Genomic DNA, 21,045 nt, shown 5'->3' on the forward strand with positions numbered 1-21,045 from the left:
TTGACACAACTATTTCGATAAGTTATAACCATTTAAGTAATGCAATTGATAAGCGAATATCTAAGTTGAAGTTGCAATAACTACATAGAAGTTCGATTAATCTCTGGCTTCGCAACTTATTCCTGAAAGGATCGGCACAAAATTTCTGCTACTTACGTATCTCGTTGAAGTAGAACGGAAATTCGCCAGGTATCGAGCAGTTCAATCGAGCCTTCAGGTATGTCGACCAGTTTTGAGACAAGATATTCTTGCCGCCGGTGTCCTTTTTGCAAACTCTCGCCACTCGGGAATACACGCTTTTGCCGCAGTTTATGTATTCCACCGCAGTCTCGCGGAAGAAAAAGAACACGTGGCTGCCAATGTCGTACGAGCCCACGAAATTCGGCTCTGGAACAAACAAGTGGAAGTTTTCGGTGACTATCGATTCCAATAACTTCGATAACCAACAAGCAATTAGTAATATCTAGACATTATTTCATCTTCGAAAGCTCCACCTTCGTTCTCCACACATGAAATGGAAGTTTCGAAGTTTTTGGTAATTAATTTTTGGTAATTAATGTTTGCTAATCTTCATCCTGTATATTGAGATAAAAATCTTCGCATGTTATGAATATTTCGAAAGAATGAGTTCATTACGTCGAATTTCTGACGATACGCATCAACGTCTAAAAGTTAATTTCAATATTATTAGGCTGACTAGGAATAGTAAAAAATTCTGGAGACATCAGAAGAATGAAATAATATTGTTGCACTATCTTCGATTCACTGAAATTATTGAAAGCTTCATTTCTTTTTATAAATTTCTGTTCATTACAATTGACTCGAATAATTTTTATTTTCCATAAAGATCCGCCGCCTTATTATATTATTGTACAATCAAACAGCATTGTTTGACATATTCCAACTTCGCGTAGCCGCTCTTCCATGGAGAATGTTATTATTAAATATTTGAGTGATTCGAGTCACGTCGAACGGAATTTTCCAGGCGGGAAACCCGCTCGAAATAATCAAATCGAATATAGCTAAACTGTTTTGGAATCGCGTCGCGGTATGAAAACGAACGGCTGAAAAATTGAGAAACCGTGTTGCACGTAGGGTACGTGTACCTAGACGAATCCAATTCGTGCCCGGCAGCGGGCGGTGGGCGGCGAATTTTATGGAAATATTAAAGTCTCCCGTAAAAATCAAATTGAATTCCGTGTCGGGGCCGCCGTCGGCCGGGGCGAAACAGTAATTTCAATGGAAACTGCCGCGGTAAGATTCCGCGCTGATGAAATTCCGCGCGAAGATTCCCGCCGAACGATTTGCTCTTTAAACACAATCAAGCAAATTAAGATGCAAATCCGCGGCGATGTTCCGGGGCTCTTTCGCTAGCCGGGCTAAAAATCAACACCGCGTAGCGTCGGTGTGGAAGTCGCGTCCCCCCGGCGAAACGGGAGAACAAATTAAAAGATCAGTTTTCCGGGGGCCGACGCTGTAATTTACGATTCTCCTCTTTGTTGCCACTCCCCTCGACCATTCCGCCTTGAAAAAAATCCACCCGAAGCAGAAACTTTTACGAGATCGCGTTCTTCGGGAAGCTGTTATATCCATCAATCGGCGAACTACCCATTCATCTCCTTCGTACGAAGCGCTATTCTTTCTGTTATAGTAAATTCGGCCTCGACTCGGTCATGATTAAATCTCGGGAAAGTCCAACGGCTCGGGGAATGTGTTGCGAGTCGTAAAATCAGAACGCGAAGCACGATTCCTGATCCGCGACCTGCGAAATATTTTTTTCTTTTACAAAATAACGCAGACATTTGGAACGCCTGCTAGACACGTGCCTTTCAAATTAAAACACCGTGTTGTACAAATTCGATTCGCATAAATTGCCGCGAGAGAAAGTCATCGTTTCATCCCACAAACGTCGCAGCATACTTCGTTGTACGAAAAATATGTTTGTAGAAGATTATACGTCGCAGAAATGATATTGCAAGAATAATGAAAAAATTGAACAGTTATTTTGAAGAACTTTCTTCGTTGAATCGTTTTAAAATGAGTATATACAGTGACTCGCATTAATATTCGGACACCATATTGTTAGAAGAATTATTGCTCCTTCTTATTGTTGAAGATAGTATTATTGAATCAATTGTTTTCTCATATAATCAAACACTTCTTAAAGTAAGTAGAAACATAAATTTTGTTTATTTATTCCACATGGTTTTTTGTACAATAAGCGATAAACAAGATTGTGACAAAATTTAACATCGCAAAAATATTCGGACAGTGAATGCGAATTACATTAATTTTATATAAAATGAAAATCTTTTTAATCATGTTATCATAATATTATCTTAATTCATAACAATGTGTAATAAATAAACAAAATTTATATTCCTACTTACTTTAAACAATAAAAAGGAGCAATAATTCACTGGAGTCACTGAACTTCGCAGTGGGTGAGTCTAATCGACATTCATCGAACGTCGTCGTAATACTTGTCGATGAAACGAGAGTCGACGTAAACATTTGCTGGTGATTTCGTCGTGTCGGTATGTAATCGCTATGTCGTTAACCCTTTCGCTACGGCGGTTCAGTCCGCCGTAGCGCCACTCCTGAACGGAACCACCCGCCGAAATTGTGCACATTGCGCGTGGATAGTGTATTTGGGAAGAAAAGGGATTTTTCTTTAAAACAATATAGTTATAATTTCTGCATAAGGTATAAAGTTATTTAATAGGTAAAAAAAGTTTCATTAACAATGGAAAAAGTGAAGAAATAATATATAATATACAGTAATAAAATAAAACATAATATTCATAATACAAAACATAATACATAATAATTAGTCCTAAAGTTAGTACTTTCGATTTTCTATCCCTTTATGACATGTAACACAATAATAATGGGAAATGCAGGTAGAACAAATATAACTTGAATGGTGTGTCGTTTATTTCGGACTGTCGTTTGTTTGTTTCGTCAAAAGATTCACGCAATAGTAACAAGAGGCGGTGCAGTCCAAAAATTAGGACGCGATTTTACCAGCATGTCGGATATATCCGGCGTTCGTCCCCAGAGGGCGATCATGTGGATGTCGGATATATCCGGCGTTCGGCTCCGCGAGGGTTCATATGGATGACGGATATATCCGTCGTTCGGAGCGAAAGGGTTAAATCGCGTCGATGAAAACATTGTCGGTGTAATAATTGCTGGCGATTTTTCAAGGTAACCCGAAAGTTTGGCGTTTGGCGATACGTCGTAGCTTCGCCGGATGTAGCGAAGGGCGCCGGCCGCGGGTGCTCGTTACGAAAACAAAAGCGGAACCCCGGGAAATTACGTGGAAGGGTTACGGGTACGGAAAACGGTCGTCGGGGCTCGGCCCCGAAAACTTTGGGATCCGAAGGAATGCCGGCACAATGCGAAAAACTATAAAACAGACGGTCGAACGAGCCCGCGTTACGACGCGACGAAGTAAGTTTTCCGCGCGAAGGACGAGCAACGACTTTTGAAGTTTTCATTTAGCACCGCGGACGAACCGTCTCCGACCGAGCGCATACTTAACGATCCCCACTTTGTCCGTTTTTACGACCAGCAATCGTAAAACTGCTCTCTCGATGTCTCAACCGTTATGATGGCCACGCCGCGCCGCGCCGCGCCGGCTCGTTCCTCAATCTTATTCGTTTCTTTCCCGCGAAGTTTATCGTCAGACACCCGTGAGAAATAATCATTTCCTTTTCGGTCGTTGCATATGTCTGAAGAGACAATCCCGAATCCTTGCGCCGAACGCAGAAAATCAGCGGTCACTAAATATGCACGAGTATTCCGTGAAAAATTATCAATATTAACCCTTAAGGGACCAAAACTATCCAATTTACACACTGCCAAGTCTGCCGGACTGTTTCTCAGACGAAGAGAAATTTTTTACTGAAAATTTTTTTTAATAAAACTTCGTTGATATATTTTCATCGAAACAATCGTACCGATTTTTCCAATGTTTCCTGCCAGATTTTACGGTTTTATTGATTTCTGCCGCGTGTATGGCGGCATTGGACCGTTAAAGGTTAATCGTTTGCAGTCTAATGCATCATTAAAAATTGTTACACCGCGTTTCGAAATAATTTCCACATTATCAAATTTGTTTATATTTTAAACACTGTTAAAAGTGTAACTGTTGCGTGGGTCACAGAGTTCAATTATACATATATATAAAATACGCCAGGTTATATAAAATGGAAATACTGTAGGTCAGATAAACTATTTTGGATAACAGGTTAATAGACTCGAGAGAAAAATCAGAGACGAGAAACTGGCGATAAGTGATTTCTTAGCGTGACAAAGCAACCCTTTTACTACCTTTTACGACAGCGTATTTATATCTGACAGGAATTTAACCTTTTTAGCTCTTATAATATAAATCGAAAAAAATATAATTAGAGGCACATAAAAGACGCACGAAACTACCTTTTTACCTTTTATAATATAAATCGAAAAAAATATAATTAGAGGCGTAAAAGACGCACGAAACTATTAATATCACCTGAAGTACGGAATAAACTTTTTACGGAATTCACTGACAAATAACATAAAATATTCATATCTGTAACGACGTCAATATGATCGAAGAATTTTTCATTACTACATCTGCAACTATTTCACGGATATAATAGCTTAGACTGTAATCCGTATTACAACGGGAAAAATAGCGAGATTAAAATTTGCAAGGACAAAGGGGGTGACGGGATGTTTAATTAAATTTTAAAAAATACATCGCCCGTGCGGACGACGGAATACCGTGCCGAATTCCAATCTACCCGGGAGCTGTTAATCGGCCGATGAAAACCGAGCCGATTCCAGGCGACGCAGTTTATCGTCGAGTCGTGAAAAAACAGGGAGACCCCATCGGACGACGACGCGCGAAGCGACGCGACGCGACGCGATGCGACGCCGCGACGTAGACGGAAATCGAATTTTCTCCGCGCTTAAATCGCGCCGTGCGAACGGCGCAGCCTCTGTCGATTTTACATTATGCGGTGGCGCGAGGAAGAGGCTGCAATCTCTTTCACAGTTCACCGATTAAATCGATTGTCTGACGCTTCGCCGGTGGAAGTTTGATATATTGAGGCGCAACCGGCGAAAGGGAAAGGGTGGAGAAACGGGTGGAGGAGGAGGAGGAGGAGGAGGACGAACAGAGGGTGGAGACCAGGCGCGGACAGGAACAGGGAGTCGGAAATCGAGAGAGAACGGGAAACGGAAGTGTCTCGACTCGCGATCGGAGGTGGGCACGATTGTGTTCGAATCGACTACAAAGGAGAGCATGCTATCCGAAAACTTCGCGCTTTTACAAACTTCCATTCGACTGTACATGTGTCACGGGGCTTGGTAATTAATAGCCCGAGCTTCGCGCGTTTATGGCATTTCACAGAGTATGTTCTGTGCTTATTCTGTTTTGCAAAATGGCAAAATTCATAATAAAGTTTAATCATGATGGAACGGGGATGCATGTGGCATGGAATTATATGCCACGCAATTGTTCAAATTAAATTAATTCAAATTAAACAAAGGAACATTCATTCAAATTAAATTAAATTATCGTAAAAGAAACATCGATTCTTTATTGTACAGTAGAACTCTATTATTATCTATACACGTTTTACATCTAGACACTCCAAATCTGATCATATTTGTTCGCGACAAACATAAGTTTCGTTTTTTACGTTCGTTACTAAGGTTTTATTAAATGTATCTCTTTCAGAATCATTAAAACAATTTCGCAAAGGAAGATTTCTTGAATATTACCTTTGCTACGACTTTAACAATAGTCCTCGTGATTGGTTCCTGATATTTTCTTCCACAATTGCAGAAATCATTGAATCGTTTCTATGAAATTCTTTTTAGACGAACTTCTCCTCGTTCGAGCATATATTATAATAGAAATATGCAAAAAAGAAATTGTACGAAATTTAAATAAATCCCTTCTTGCAATTTAGTGCTAAATAGCAACGTGGAAAAAAATAATTTGACTGTCTCTATGCAAAGTAAATACTTCCTAATTTTCCTTCAGCTTGTAAACAAAAATGTACAATTTAGGAAGAGGAGATACGATTATTCGAGGCTCGCGTCTCATTTTTGTTGCCGATTGTCAACAATTGGACCGTTTATTTTGAAAGTGGTGTAAGTCCTTTTTTAAAAAAAATGAGATATGACGAAATTTATACTTAATTTAGTGTAAACTTTTTGTTTATAACTAGTTAGTATTTAATATCTTAAAAAATGCCAATGCTTTGTTCAATTTAAAATTGGCCGGTAAAAGAAATTGCGTAACCATTGATTATGAAAGTGGTGTAAGTCGAATTTCCATCACGATGCCAAGCCTATTGCATACGAAAAATATAAGGATATGCAGCAGCTATTACCTTATATACCTCCTGTGCATCATGAATATTTCAAAACACTGCCACATGAAGAGCATAAATAATTAATAATACCAATATCTTGTGTTAAGTTTAACAATATATAAATATAATTAACGTTCAAAATAAAAAATGCTAATCCGATTTTATTTCTTGTTATTATTTATAAACAAAATTTGATTAATATGAGATATATTTTAAGTGATATTTGTTATTTCAAAATTGAAATTAAATGATATTTACAATTGACTAATTATGAAAGTGATGTAAGTCCACATTTGCAGCCTGGAAATTGTACATTATTTTAGTTAAATTCGCCTAAATGAAGTTTATATAATCAAATTACATATTGATAAATTGGTACAAACATTCCCAGACTTCACATAATTAACCTATATTTTTTAATTGTCAGATCTGCTAACATTCAATTTTCTCGAAACGAAAGAAAGTGGACTTGCACCACTTTCAAAATAATCGGTCCAATTACAAAAACGAGGTGCAAGATTCGAATAATCGTATTTCCTCAACGAAAATTGTTCATTTTCGTTTACAAGCCGAAGGAAAATTTACTGTGCCCGTTTCCATCGTCCGAACAGCGAAGCCATGATCGTTCGGGAGAAACGTAGACTGTATCGAGTTAAATTCGAACCCACTTACAACGTGCTTGATATCCCATGGCTAACGCTTATTTCAGCTCGCGTGGCGTCGAGTTTTGATTAGGCGCGTTCGTTGACGCGAGTTGCCGCGGTGTTCTCGACGCAGAGGGGAAAACGTTCTCGCGGCACTCTCGATTTCGCGTCTCGCGCTAGAGGAATAATGAAATCACCCTTGGGGCTAGTTTCATGGAGTTTACAAGTCGGCGGCGCTCCTGCTCGTGCTCGTGCTTCCGGGTCTAGACCGTGCCGCGTACAAATACGAAATTCTATTTTCCGCGGGTCCCTCGCGCTCGCTGTTAGAAACGGCGCGACGCGACGCGTCGCCGACGCTTCGTTAATAAATACGGCGAATTAGTCGCGACTGGTTAATATTCCGCCCCTCTACCAGCAGCGTCTCCGCAGAAATCCTAAATTGACCGTGTCAATCTTTTTCTCCGTGGCCTCTCCCAGCAGACTCCGCCCTTTGCGGCCCCCTCGATTTTCGTCGAGCAAGTTTTCGGGGTAAACTTGTACTTCGCGCCTCGGCGTCGACTTCCGCGGAGGATCCACGTTTCGAAGACTCAATTAGACTTGTCGTCTGGTCTTTGCTTTCCACGGTGTGTGTTTGTGCGTGGATGTACGTGCAGGCGGGGGGGGGGGGAGAGAACGACTGTGGGTAAACTGTAGAAGCGGGTCTGACAATAAGCGAAACTTCACCGGCGCATTATATTCGCTGGATGTAGCCAGACTTCCGCAGAAAAACTTTCTTAATTAGGAATTGATATGCTGCGCGTGGCCTCGGCTACAGAGCAGACGGGACTGAAACGTTACGCGGCAAATATTGGTAATTAGCGTGGCGCTGATTGCGTTTGCGTGCGACGGATCGTGACCCCGCAAAATCCTACTTCTATCGATCCTTGCGTTGTTTCAGCGATCGCGAGGTTTGTGTTTCCGAGATTAGGTTATACTTTCAGACGTGTCGAGATTGCATTTATTTTTTGAAATCGAGCGATGTATCGGTTCGTTGCGCAAGTAATTTCGGCTTTTCAAACAGGTGTCTTTTTTTAAGAATAGTGCCTCAGCAAATTGTGCATCGGTGCATTTGTCTTTTAACAAGGTCGCAGTGATCGACATTCGTCAGTATGTTTGCAGGAGCCATGACGATCATGAGAAAAATATAACCTCGAGAGAAAAATATTCTTTCTTTACTCGTTTTCGGGTGGAAACGTAGGCGACACACTCGGTGCACTAGCTACTACAAAAATTATATGAAATTAAACGGTGGCAGATATTTTAAAAGTCTCGCGACGGTAGAAAATAACAAACAATAAATTATTAATATTCTTTCTTTACTCGTTTTTAGGTGGAAACGTAGGCGGACACGCTCGGTGCACTAGCCACTACAAAAATTATATGAAATTAAATGGTGGCAGATATTTTAACCCTTAGCACTCCGAACCATTCTGGACGTTGGCTACCAGCTACACAGCGCCACTTTTCGGCAGAAACGGGTATTTACAAACCCTCGTATTATTTAGTATGGTTTCGGAACTAACTAACATATTATAATGAGATTGGACTTTTATGAATTGACTGAAATCGAGAAATTTGCAAAAAAAAATCAATATTTTATTTTTTATAATTTTGTTTTGTTGTTTTAATCGCTATCTATGCGAACTCTTTCTTGCCTTGTTGCTTGGACGATATCACTATCACAGCTATCAATACGATAGCCTAACTGTAGAAGAAAACCTTCTACATATTTGTAGTAATATTTCTGTGTAACATTTCTAACATATCTCTATAAACGTCTATCTGGAGCTCATCTTCGCTACTACTTGTGTCATGAGACTCATTCGTGTTTGAACGTTTTGCCATTGTTCTAATAAAAAATATGAATAAATACATAGGTTGAAAATTTCTAACTGTTATTGCTAACTCACAAGATGATATTTACCAAAAAAACTTTTACCAAACAATTTATTTACCAAGAGAAGAATCACTTTTCCGATTTTCTCACTCGTTAGATCTATCTGTACCGCTCGACGCTTCAAATCAGATTGAGTTCAGCTTTGAAAATCTTTTCCTCCAGATTTTATGATCATAAATCTCACTATACAGTGCGTGCTATGTTCGCATACCGATCTTTCTTCTACAAACTTGCCTTATCGCTCTTTTCAAGTGGCGCCTTTGAAGTGCTCGGACCGTCGTGAGCACGCCTCTCACGTTCTCGTCGAAACCCGCTGACATTTCTTGTATATATCTTAGTAATTTTACCATATTTTGATTTGATTTCTTGTGCCATTTCAAGAGAAAACTTCAGGGAAACATGCATGTCTCAAAAAGTTGCGCTGAAATAACTCAATTCCCCGTAATCACTAATAAACTTTAATGTCCCACGAGAGGGGACATCCGAGTAATATGCTAGAATTACGATGCCCCACGAGAGGGGACAGCGGAGTGCAAAAGGTTAAAAATCTCGCGACAGAAGAAAATAACAAACAATAAACTGTTACTATTCTATTTCACGATCTCCCGGGGCCTGGCAAATAAAAGACCATCAAGAAAAACGTACAGCTTACGAGGATCTCCTTGAAACGTCCGCCCCAAGCACCAAATCCGAAAGAAATTAAAATTCATCTCGCGGAGCAATCAACCCCCTCGTCCAACTTAATTAAAAAGGGTTCGTCTGGCTTCTGCCGCGGTTTCGAAGAAACCTCGTCGCACCAGCCGATTATACCCCGTATTTTTCACCTCTGATCGCATTTTAATCCACCGAAACGTCCTCCGAACGATCAATCAGCATCCGCGCACCCTCGGCCGACTTCCGACGTAGCTAACCAGCCGAGGAGTACCAAGGGTGGGTCGCTCTCGGTGCGCGAGATCGCGATGGTCCCGCAGAAGGAAACAAATGAACGTGAACCGACGCAGCTGGTCGTTTGACAGGCGTAGTCGGACGGTCGTTTGACAGGCGCAAGGATCCGTGAAAGTGGCCGGTCGTCGGTCGGTTATTCAGAGCTTGTTAAGCTATCCGCCGGCCCTCCTGCTCCAGCGTCTTCCAACCCGCTTCCGGCGATCCTTTATCTCCAGCGAAGCCGCAAATCGCAATCAATCTTCATTCCACATACTTTGCCCGTGGACGGCGAAGAACGGGATGAGAGCTCTATGAAGAGGCTCCAGGCGCGAGCAAGATGGAACAAGGGGGGACAGGTAGACGAATGGGACGAGGGGCGGGTGCAGGAAGTAAGGGCTGAAAAGACAGAGAAAGAGAGAGGAAGCCGCACGTGAGCTTATTCGTCTCTCCGACAAACTATGAGGCGAGTTTCATAAGTGCTTTAAAAATTGACACGTCGCTACCAACGTCGCACGTGTGCGACGACCACGATTTTGTGTTTCACGTAAAGAACAACAAATTAATTTGCTCAATATAATTATTTAAAATTCTAACACGTGGCATGACATTTAAAGGATTTATAGAATATTATAAATAATGTAAAGAATAATATAAAGAATTTATATTACATATGTATCTTCGACATTTGACATTTTTAATATATTTTATAAGAGGATACGATGTATTTAATACGATAAATACAATAAACATAACTATACAATATTTTTGTCACAATGTGATCTAATGTTCTTTTTAATGACTAACACTGCTGCACGATTTAAAAAAAAAAACGACTGAAAAATTATTATTCACAGTGCTGTTGTTTCCTTAATTTAACTAATTGTCGATAGAAATAAGTGTACTAGGCATGTATTTGAATAACATTGATAATAATCGTTAATAACATCGTACATAATTGTAAAGCCTAAATTAGCTGTTAACTGGTGGCAAGTTGGTTTTCAAAACATCGATACTGCTTATAAACGTTGTTAAAAAAATGAATTCGATTACTCATCGAAAGATGAATTCTATTACTAATCAAGAGACTCGGCTTAAATATGTGATATTAATAAGAAAATATTTCTTGCCGCTCTTGTGTGAATGCTTTCTCTCCATAGTTGGGCGTCTCTGTTACATTTAATCAACGCCGCTGTTAATAGACAAACTCGCGGCACGGCTTTCAACGGTAACGGTCCCGGTCCCGGTCCGAACTCGACTCGGCGGATCGAGGCGGTCGGAAAGGGCGCCGACTTCAAATTAAACGGCGAAACAAACGGCTAATCATGCGTCCCGCGGGAAGGGGGACGGGTTAGAAAGATAGAAAATGGGGTCGACGTCGGGTATCCTTCCGTCTTGTTCCGCTTCCTCCGACCCCCGGCGACCCCTGACGGAGGGTTGAAGCCGGGTCGGACCCCGGCACGCTCCGAGGGCGGCAAACAGCACCCTCCGGAGAAATATAAGGCAACTACTTCACTCTACGCGCCGCCATTATTCCGTGCCACGGCCGTCCGCGAGCCGTGGGGGTCTCTTCTTCCTCGCGAGAGAATTACCGCGGACAGGATACACCGGGTAGACGGCGGAATTAATTGACAACTTCGCCGGGAATTTACGACTCCATTGTATCATACGGGGCGCGAGACCCGCGGACCAAATTGTTTCGCGACTGATTACGTGACTCGGTTACACTGCGGATCGCGGGGGCGGAATGGTTTCGCTTTCTTTGTTGCCGCGCGAGATGTCAGGGTGACTGATCACCGGCCGATGTCGAGCTTGAAGGGTGTACGCTGTTCGGGCCGGTACACTTTATTCGACTGTTTAAAGCTGGTAAACGTGCACGGAAGATCATTTCGGAGGCCAAATTACTTTCTTGCTTCGACAGAAGAAAAATAGTGAAATCCTGAACTGTTTTGTAATCTAACTAGTTGGGAGAGACGATTCTATGGCTGCCAGAGTAATCGGAAGGACCGCTTTTTAAAAGCTGTATCATTCCAACGCTTATGATAACGGAGACCGGACTAGATCCGAGTAAATATAGTCTTATTATTTAAGCTATTATTATTTAAGCTAGTAAACGTACACAGAAGATCATTTTGGAGGCTAAATTACTTTCTTGCTTCGACACAAGAAAAATAGTGAAATCCTGAACTGTTTTGTAATTTAACTAGTTGACGATGCTACGGCTGCCAGAGTAATCGGAAGGACCGCTTTTTAAAAGCTGTATCATTCCAACGCTTATGATAACGGAGACCGGACTAGATCCGAGTAAATATAGTCTTATTATTTAAGCTATTATTATTTAAGCTAGTAAACGTACACAGAAGATCATTTTGGAGGCTAAATTACTTTCTTGCTTCGACACAAGAAAAATAGTGAAATCCTGAACTATTTTGTAATTTAACCAGTTGGCGACGTTACGGCTGCCAGAGTATCGGAAGGACCGCTTTTTAAAAGCTGTATCATTCCAACGCTTATGATAACGGAGACCGGACTTTACTCGAAGATCCAAGTAAATATAGTCTTATTATTTAATTAAACCACTGACCAGCAGTAATGTTAATATAATACGGTGTAACGGCTGCGAGGCTGCCAAGACACGCTAGGCGGTGAACATGTTAATGTCTCGTTAGCTCTTATCATAATTGGACGCGAATTTATGTGCGTTTATAATGTGCATAAAAAATACAAGACGCGCGTATTAAAGGAAAGTAATTGTGGTACGTTTATTTTAATCGTGAAGGACCTTCCGGCTGGTCAAGCAAAGTTTCTCTAGCCTTCGAAATTCATTTTTATTGTAATATATTGAATAAACTGAATGTTCCTAGGACTTTTGGGATAGAAAACAGTTGAACTAATATTTCTTGCGATAAATTTTAACTCTTTGCACTCTGAAGCTTTTTCTGATACATCTACCAATATAATAATCATATCGAAAGTTGAATTGACATAAAAATCATTATGCCGCTGCGAAATTTTATAGGAATTTATAAATTAAAGATTTTGTGTTTTTATTTATGTATTTTAAATGATTACCTTACATTATTAATAATTTAGCGTCGTGTCGGTGACATCAGAGTACAAAGTATTATCTTTCTTGTTTCGATTACATAAATTAATTGATTTTGATACTGTGGGAATTTTCGGAGTTAATAACCGGCACTTAACGTGTCGAATAAATTGCTTCGACTTCGTCTAATCTCCGTAGTTGTTGAAACAAACAAGAAAAATCCGTCGAATGAATTCTCAGAAAACGATGTCGAATACTAATTTTCGTGTTGCACTGCGAGCGAAGTGTGTCTCGGACTAATGCCAGAAAGTTTCAACCCCCCTCGACCCTCTCGGAAAAACTGCAGAAGAGTATCCGCGCGGCCTGGCAGTTAGTTCGCCGAAAATTGTTGCCGGGTGTTATTTTATTACTCCGCCTTCTCGAAGGCAACACCCTCCGCAAAGCCTGATGGCATTCTACCGACGAGCCAGACCGCCCTTCGAGAACCGCTTTTTATCTTCCCCGCACCAGCTCGACACCAGCTTTTTTTTACACGGTTCCCCGTGAAAACCTCTCGACACTAGTCGACACGCTCAAAGACTGTCAACCCCCATTCCACCTTGGAACAAGGGAACCGGTGTGGTATCGGCTTTATACGCAACTATTTAAGCGTGCTACGTGTTTCTTGCAACGTGCCGGGCTTCAAAGAGCCTCGGCGTAACGAAGAGCCTTTCCCTCCTCTGTTCTCCGCCCCTACGTTTTTCTCTTGGAAATCCGCATCTCGACCCTAATGAAAATTTCCGTCTTCACGGAAAACCGATTCGGCCGTAATTTCGTTTTGAGACGGCGGAACTCGTACACCGAATACCTCTGTTTCACCCTCGCCCGACCCTTCACTCGATTTCACGCGGGCTTCTCGTCCACGGTTGCCATAAACGCGGATAACCAGCGCGCATTGTGTTCTTTCTTTCTATCCTAAACTCGCACGCTTGATTTTATTCAGGTACCTTCGATTTCTAATAGGACTGATTCCATTCTACTTTGCTACTCGGATCAAAATTCGCCTAATTTCGACGACTGTGCTGTAATTTAGTACGTAAACTGTAAGCTGAATACAGTGGGTTATTCTGCAACGAACGAATGCTACAGCGAACAATTTTTCTCATTAAATTAAAAGTAAATGACTTCTCTACTTCCTCTTCTTTATAATTGTTTTATTTTTCACATTATGGCCAATGTACAAACTTGAAATACAGGCCATAATTATGTTAATACCCGGAAAGGGATTCCTGAGGTCATTTGAAGTAACTTTTTCCTTAGCGAAAATGCAATCCGCGGCTTCGTTTACGAGTTATTAACGAAATACGCTGACCAATAAGAGGCGAGCTTGGCTGGCACGAGCCGGCCGAGTCAATGAGCGGTCGAAGCTCCAGTTCCGCGCATTGGCTCGGTTGCCTCGCGCTAGGCGAACTCGCCGAGCCAACGAGCGCGCGAAGCCCAGTTCCGCCGATTGGCCGGCCGCCTACCGCTAGACGAGCTCATCTCCTATTGGTCGGTGTATTTCGTCTCGGCGAGTACGCCTAGCGCGAGGCAAATGCGCGGAACTGGAGCTTCGACCGCGCATTGGTTCGGCCGCCTCCTGCCAGCCAAGCTCGCCTCTTATTGGTCAGTGTATTTCGTTAATAACACGTAAACGAAGCCGCGTATTGCATTTTCGCTAAGGAAACAGTTGCTTCAAACGACCTCAGGAATCACCCGTTTCCAGGCCATAACATAATTATGGAACACTCCGTATAATAGACTAAATCTGTAGTACATGCATTTGTGCATGTTCTTTCAAATTTGTCTTCCATATTAAATATATCCTCTGTTGAGTGAAAATCATTGTATTCCATAATAAAAAAATTAATAATTGTGCCGCATATTCGATAATAATATTCGGTAATATGTATATATCAATATCAATCAATTTATCTTACAACGAATGAATGCTATATCGAACGAGGTTCCACAATAATTTAGTTTGTTACAGGATAGTCCACTGTACAAGTTGTTGGTCCAAAGCGTAAAGTGCAATTAAATAGGATGTCCAAGAGAAACTTCTGCGCAGGAAAATGATATTTTCCGGCGTCAGTTCGTCATTTCAATATGTCATGCGTTACAAATCTAGATCAACCGAATGAATAGTTAATCGTGACTAGTTTAAACCGAAAATTTCATTTCTTGCTCCACCGTACGTTGGAACGTGAAATGAAATGTTCGATAAAGCTGCGAACTAGTCTTTGCGGTTCAAGAACGTACGAGACGGCGTAAAAGTTCTTGGAAGCCAGACTACTAATTCCCGAGGTATTAGCTTGTTTGAGAACGATAGTACGAGACGGAGGAAGAAATCGTGGAGTGTAAGAGTACTTACTGTCCAGCCATTTCGAGTCGTACTTCAGTGTCCTCTTGAAGTTGAACTCCTTGCGACCGGTGGTTAAATTGTAGAGATCCGTGCGGAAGATTACGGTATCGGCTTTCGTGAATTCGGCATTGGTGCCGGAATAAAGAGCTGGCAAGTCACCAGGATTGCCCTTTTCCACCCAGACGGCGGTCGAATTGTCCGTAGGATCGTAAGGACACTTCGCTATACCCATTCCCACGCCCGGGACGTACTCGTGGCGGGGTAAATGGGTCAGATTGCTCTGCGAAAAGAACGGATTAATTCACCAAAATGATCGTTCCTTTAACGACAACTAGTTTCGCAACGATCGCATTCTCGCCTCGCTTTCACTCCTGCTCTCCCGACAAAGACCGCCATTCGACCGACTATAAAATCGCACAGATTTTCCTGACCCTCGTCAACCCCTTAAACGCACAATAATTTTCATCTATACGTTGAAACACGTTTTCCCACGATTCCGAAGAGAAAACGGACGTCATTCGAGTCTCCCGTAATAGTTTCGAATTTAACTTTCCGCTGTCGCGCCGGATCAAAATGTCCCACTTATTGGGTTGGCAACTAAGTAATTGCCGATTTCAGTTATAGATGTCTCTCACTCCCATTTTTATGATATCCGTAAATGTTATATTATAAAATTATTATTATTGTTATTTTTATGTTATTTTTTATTATCCGTGAATGTTAGCAACTGGACAAATTGAATGCAGCGGTCAAGGAAAAGCGACCAGAATTGGTCGATCGTAAAGGTGTCATTTTCCAGCAGGATAATGCTAGGCCGCACACGTCTTTGTCCACTCGGCAAAAATTCATGGATGTTGATTGGGAATTGATGTTACACCCACCATATAGTCCTGATCTCGCGCCATCGGATTACCACTTATTTCGATCCCTGGACAACTCCCCTCGTGGTAAAACTTTTAATGATGATGACGCTGTAAAATCTCACTTAACTCAATTTTTGGCCGAAAAGGATCAGACTTTCTACGAGCGTGGAATTTTCAAGTTGTCACAGAGATGGCAAAAGGTCATCGAACAAAATGGAAAATACATTACAGATTAAACTACATTCCAAGTAAAAAAAAATTTTTTATTTCATTGAACAAATCGGCAATTACTTAGTTGCCAACCCAATATTTTTTCGGAAAAACGAAAGGGTCCTGAGAGGAGTGAAATTGATAATTAATTTCGTATACTTGCGAGCGAGATGTCGAGTTTTAATAATGAAAACGATGTTCTAAACTGTTCAAATGATATTCTTACATTTTCGAGACCCGATGGTATTGCTAGTTTTTTAAGTCACGGTTATCTGAAAACTGAACTAGGTCGAGTGACCCAGTATGACGTACGAGTTTCTCATAAAAAGTGTGACAGCGGCGGTTTAACGAAGCTAACGCGGTCTAAAGCCGTTCATTATTAATTCAATGAACGAGTTAATGCGCCAGAAAATAAATTCAGAAATATTTAACTACAAATGACAAATTCAGCCAGAAATTAACATCCGAATGCAAGTTTATAAATACGTTAACAACCGATCGATATCCCCGCGAAGTAGAAGTTATTTCAGCAGCGTTGGTTATTAAAACTCCAATTACAGATTATTTTTCCTCGGAGTCAATCCGAGTTTTTTTATCGGCACGGTTATTTGTAGCTCATTAAAGCACCGGAACGCTCGAACCCGTATAAAAGTGACGAAGCTGTATTCGTCATGATTTCAATCTATCGGAATGACTTTAAAAAGAGCATCGATGCTTCCGGTAATCGCGGAATGAATAATCAAAAACCGCGTGATTTCGGCAGATCTGTAGGTTCGGCGTTACAGACAAGGGTTGTTGTTCAAGTAACCCGGGGACCGCACGTTCGTTCGGTATTTCGATTATGCTCTCGATGGGGGAACCTCGGTGAAAGATGCGTCGCGCGCGCATGCCGGAAAATTTGGGGCTAGACGACCGACGCGTTTCTACGCAAAAGCTGCACATTACCGTGCGAGACTCTATTACACGCACGGGAGTCGTAATTTTCGACAAAGCGAGACCAATATATTCTTTGACTTCATTACACGGGTACTTGAACGCACGATTCATTTACCTTGCTGCATAATTTCGTTCCCGCGGGGACCCGGCTCCGACAGAATCAAAGCGAAAATTCGACAAAATCGGTGGTTTAACAAGATCCGGCCGGCGAATCGCGGAGACAGGAATTTTAATTATCGACGATTCCGTTTCTTATTCATCGGACGATTCGATAAAATAGAGATTTTCGAAATCGGTATACGTTGAACAAGGAGCTGCAAGCCCTTTCGACTTAACAATTACCTTTAAATGAAGTAGGAAAGTATACGCGAAGTATACGTGAACAAGTAAACAAATTGTTCTTCTTCAAATGTATGATCGGTACGATCAAATGTTTAATCGGTTGCTGATAAACCAGGTGAACGATTAACATTTCAACGTCAATGATCGTCACATAAAAATCATAAGCCGGTGAAATGTTTAGAAAAATGTAGTGCAATTCTGCGAGCAATCTTCGAGCTATAAATTATATGTATACGTACTGTTCACGAGGTCTGCACAAAATATGTTTACATTGTACGAGACGTAATAAAGCGACACGAATTGTTGTATAGAATTCGCGACGACCCTGAAAATTTAAACTAGACTGCTCGCTGAAAAGATCGGGAGCGAATAAGTGGCCGCAAACCCTAAAGATCGGAAGTCACCGACTTCCCCCGACAACCCTAAAGAGGGACGCTTGATCAGGCATTCCTCGCAGACGTTCTGCAGAATCCGGGATGAACAACAAACGGTAGAGAGATACTTACATAAATCACCCAATCCTTGGGCGAGTGAGCGTTCGTGCCGCACATGTAGAGCCGATTCCCGTCCGCCATTGGCTGGATCACCCTTATGTGATTCCGGCAGTCGAAGTGCTGCAAAGGAAGGGGAAGAAAATTGAATTTTCGGTTGATACGTGGAAAGAAACGCGGCGCGAGCGGGGACGATGGAGCGCGTGGGCGGACGACAGGCGGCGAGGACAAGAGCTTCATGCACGGACACGGATTTTTCCGAAAAAATTATTTCGAACGGGATCGAGGCGAAGGGTTGTTCCGTGATCGATCACATCGGTCCCGTATTTCGGGCGAAATCGCCGGCCGCGCGAGAAATAAATTGGTTTTGTCGTCACGTAGAGAATATTTGCGTGGACCTTACACCTCGGCGCGGTGCGTGACACCGTGAATACGAATGAACCGGCGATAAGCGGTCGCTTGCTAAAACGAATGAGAACGAACGCGCCAATTTTATGCGGTTCCTTGCGATTCTCGCGATTATCGAATCGAACACGCTGATTATAAAGTGCTCGATTATGAAATCTTCGTGGACGAATTCATTCTTCGTCGAAAATGTTCAAAATGATCGAGTCGACGCTCGTCCATCGTTCGCGCGAATTTTTCGCAATTTTTGTATTCCGCAAAGCCAGTTTTCCGAACATTTTGATTTTCTATCGAAGACATTTCATTCAAGTTATTTATCGTTATGCTGGTAATTATGCGGCCGAGGAGATACACAAGATACAAATTTTCTGTCGCGGAAGTAAGATATTTCTGCATTACGAAGCATACGTTTCAAAGGTGTTTGGAATTTATGAGAATTAAAATCACACGGAGTGGAGCAACGAATTTCGTTGTGGCACGTTATTTTGGTCATTAGCATTCTTCCGATGAAGACTGTAGAGAATTTGAAACTGTGTATCTATATTACTTGTCACCATGGGACAACTTAACAAAAAATATTTGTGGACGAAGAGTTTAAAACAGTTTCGAAAAATATTATAAGATATGGTTCAACGAAGGCAGTTGATCTCGCGTTGATCGAGCATTGTTTTCGGTGCACAGTTTTGTTGAAAGGAGAAAGAAACATCGCACCCTGTGGCAGAAGCGAACGCGTCCGTCAGATATCAAATTTCGGAGTCTATTCTTCCACAGCGGTGGAATTGAAATGTACGGTCCATTAAACGTGATCTCTCTTTCGCTGGTCTCGCGGCCGCGTTTATTTTACATGAAAAACGAGGAATAACAAGAGTAACGAAGGCATTGTGTTACAGGCGCCTTCAAATGAACTCGAATTACTTTGATTCGCAAAAGAGTCCGCCGATTCCGATTCCACGTGCACGCTACCCGACGCGTTTCTTTCCGACTTTTATCGAAAATATCATACGCTGCCTCAAACGGACCGTTTTTCTGTCCGCTCTTAATTGCGCCTTTAATTTGGTTCTCGCCGCTCCTTTCTCTTTGAATCGAACGAACCCTTGCGATCGTCAAAGCACAAAGTAGCGCACTTCGTTTCTTTGCCCTTTACCGGAAAAATCGAAGAACCATCGAATCTTTCCGCATTCTGTCTACGGTTCTCCTCGACGTCAATTGTTCGCGTTCACGAGTCACGTCGCCTTGCCATTGCCTCTCTTATCGTCAGCGTTAAGACCCCGTTGGTCGAAATTTCTTATGGTTTCCAATAAGTTTCAGGTTTCAAGATCGTGTACTTTGTTCCGTGCGGATTAATTAAACGTTGTTTAAAAAGAATGCGCGAAGGATCTTGAAATATGAGCCGTTTATTTTGAAAGTGGCATAAGTCACTTTGTTTCGAAGTCGATATATTTAAGGGTTTGCGTTTTAACACGTTTAAAAATATGGATGCTAACTTTCGAGAAGATTTACTTGTATTTGTTATCTCAGGATACTGATATTTTTCTCAGTATAAATAATTTCGTATAAACATTAAAAAATCACCACTTTTCATTACGATAAAGTGACTTATGCCACTTTCAAAATAAACGGCTCATATAACGGATACCGAAGGAAGATCAGAATGATTTCACGTTGAATCTTCGATGAAAAGAGCGATGCATACCTCGGACTTCCCTTTGGACACACAGTTCGCCACATTGCTTGGCTCCAGGTTCAACACGTCCCTCTGAAACAGAAAAGAAACAGAATGGTTACTTCGATTCGACGTGGCAGCGCGTGAAACAATGCTTAACCCTTAGCGGACGAGATGCGACTCTCGGTCGCCACGGCATTTCGCGCGGCAGGACGAATGGCGAGCGAGAGGCGACAGACGGTGTTTATGTTAGATTTCGTTATCTCCAACATTATCCGACCTACTGTTTTATGTGAAAGTCCCTGAAGTGGTGGCGCAAATTATTTTTCCGGGGACTGGAAATTTGTTTAATCAATTCGTACATTCTCTACAAACATGTAAAAAGACAGAGAAACGAACAGCCAGTTACACATTTGAACTTTCGCAAAATTTTGATCAACAAATTGAGAGGAGATTATCGTCAACCACGAGATAGATCTTCAAGTTCGACATCCAACTCTGACGAAATTCGTCTAAACGAGAAACTGCGTGTAATTGTTACTGGCACAAAGAAAGATTGTAAAGTTTGTTCCAGTCGAAACAAACCAGGGGGAAGACATGAGACGACCTGTTTCTGTGATACATGTGCAGATAAACCAAGAATGCATCTTGGTCAATGTTTTATAAACTATCACACCGAACGAAACTGCAAATCATAATTTGTGTAAAATTATATTCATAAAAGTGTGAATATAGATAAACTAACGAAACATAACGTTTTTGTAAGATAATTTATATATGTAAGATCATTTTATTGTACCATATAAGACACTCGACATATTTGCA

At 41.5% G+C, this 21,045-nt stretch overlaps 1 protein-coding gene across 2 annotated transcripts in view; it reads right to left on the bottom strand.

Moving 5' to 3' along the window:
• Sema2a (Semaphorin 2a) overlaps positions 1 to 21,045 on the bottom strand; it is a 489,458-nt gene that overhangs the window by 15,000 nt on the left and 453,413 nt on the right. For both annotated transcript variants that reach the window (XM_033466751.2, XM_033466748.2), the window contains exons 4-7: positions 20,251 to 20,313; positions 18,168 to 18,275; positions 15,320 to 15,590; positions 157 to 387 (exon numbers count right to left, since the gene is read on the bottom strand). In XM_033466751.2, coding sequence (XP_033322642.2) covers positions 157 to 387; positions 15,320 to 15,590; positions 18,168 to 18,275; positions 20,251 to 20,313 — 673 coding nt within the window. The remainder of the gene's footprint in view (positions 1 to 156; positions 388 to 15,319; positions 15,591 to 18,167; positions 18,276 to 20,250; positions 20,314 to 21,045) is intronic.

Source organism: Megalopta genalis, chromosome 4 (genome assembly GCF_051020955.1).
Source record: "Megalopta genalis isolate 19385.01 chromosome 4, iyMegGena1_principal, whole genome shotgun sequence".
Lineage (NCBI taxonomy): Eukaryota > Metazoa > Arthropoda > Insecta > Hymenoptera > Halictidae > Megalopta > Megalopta genalis.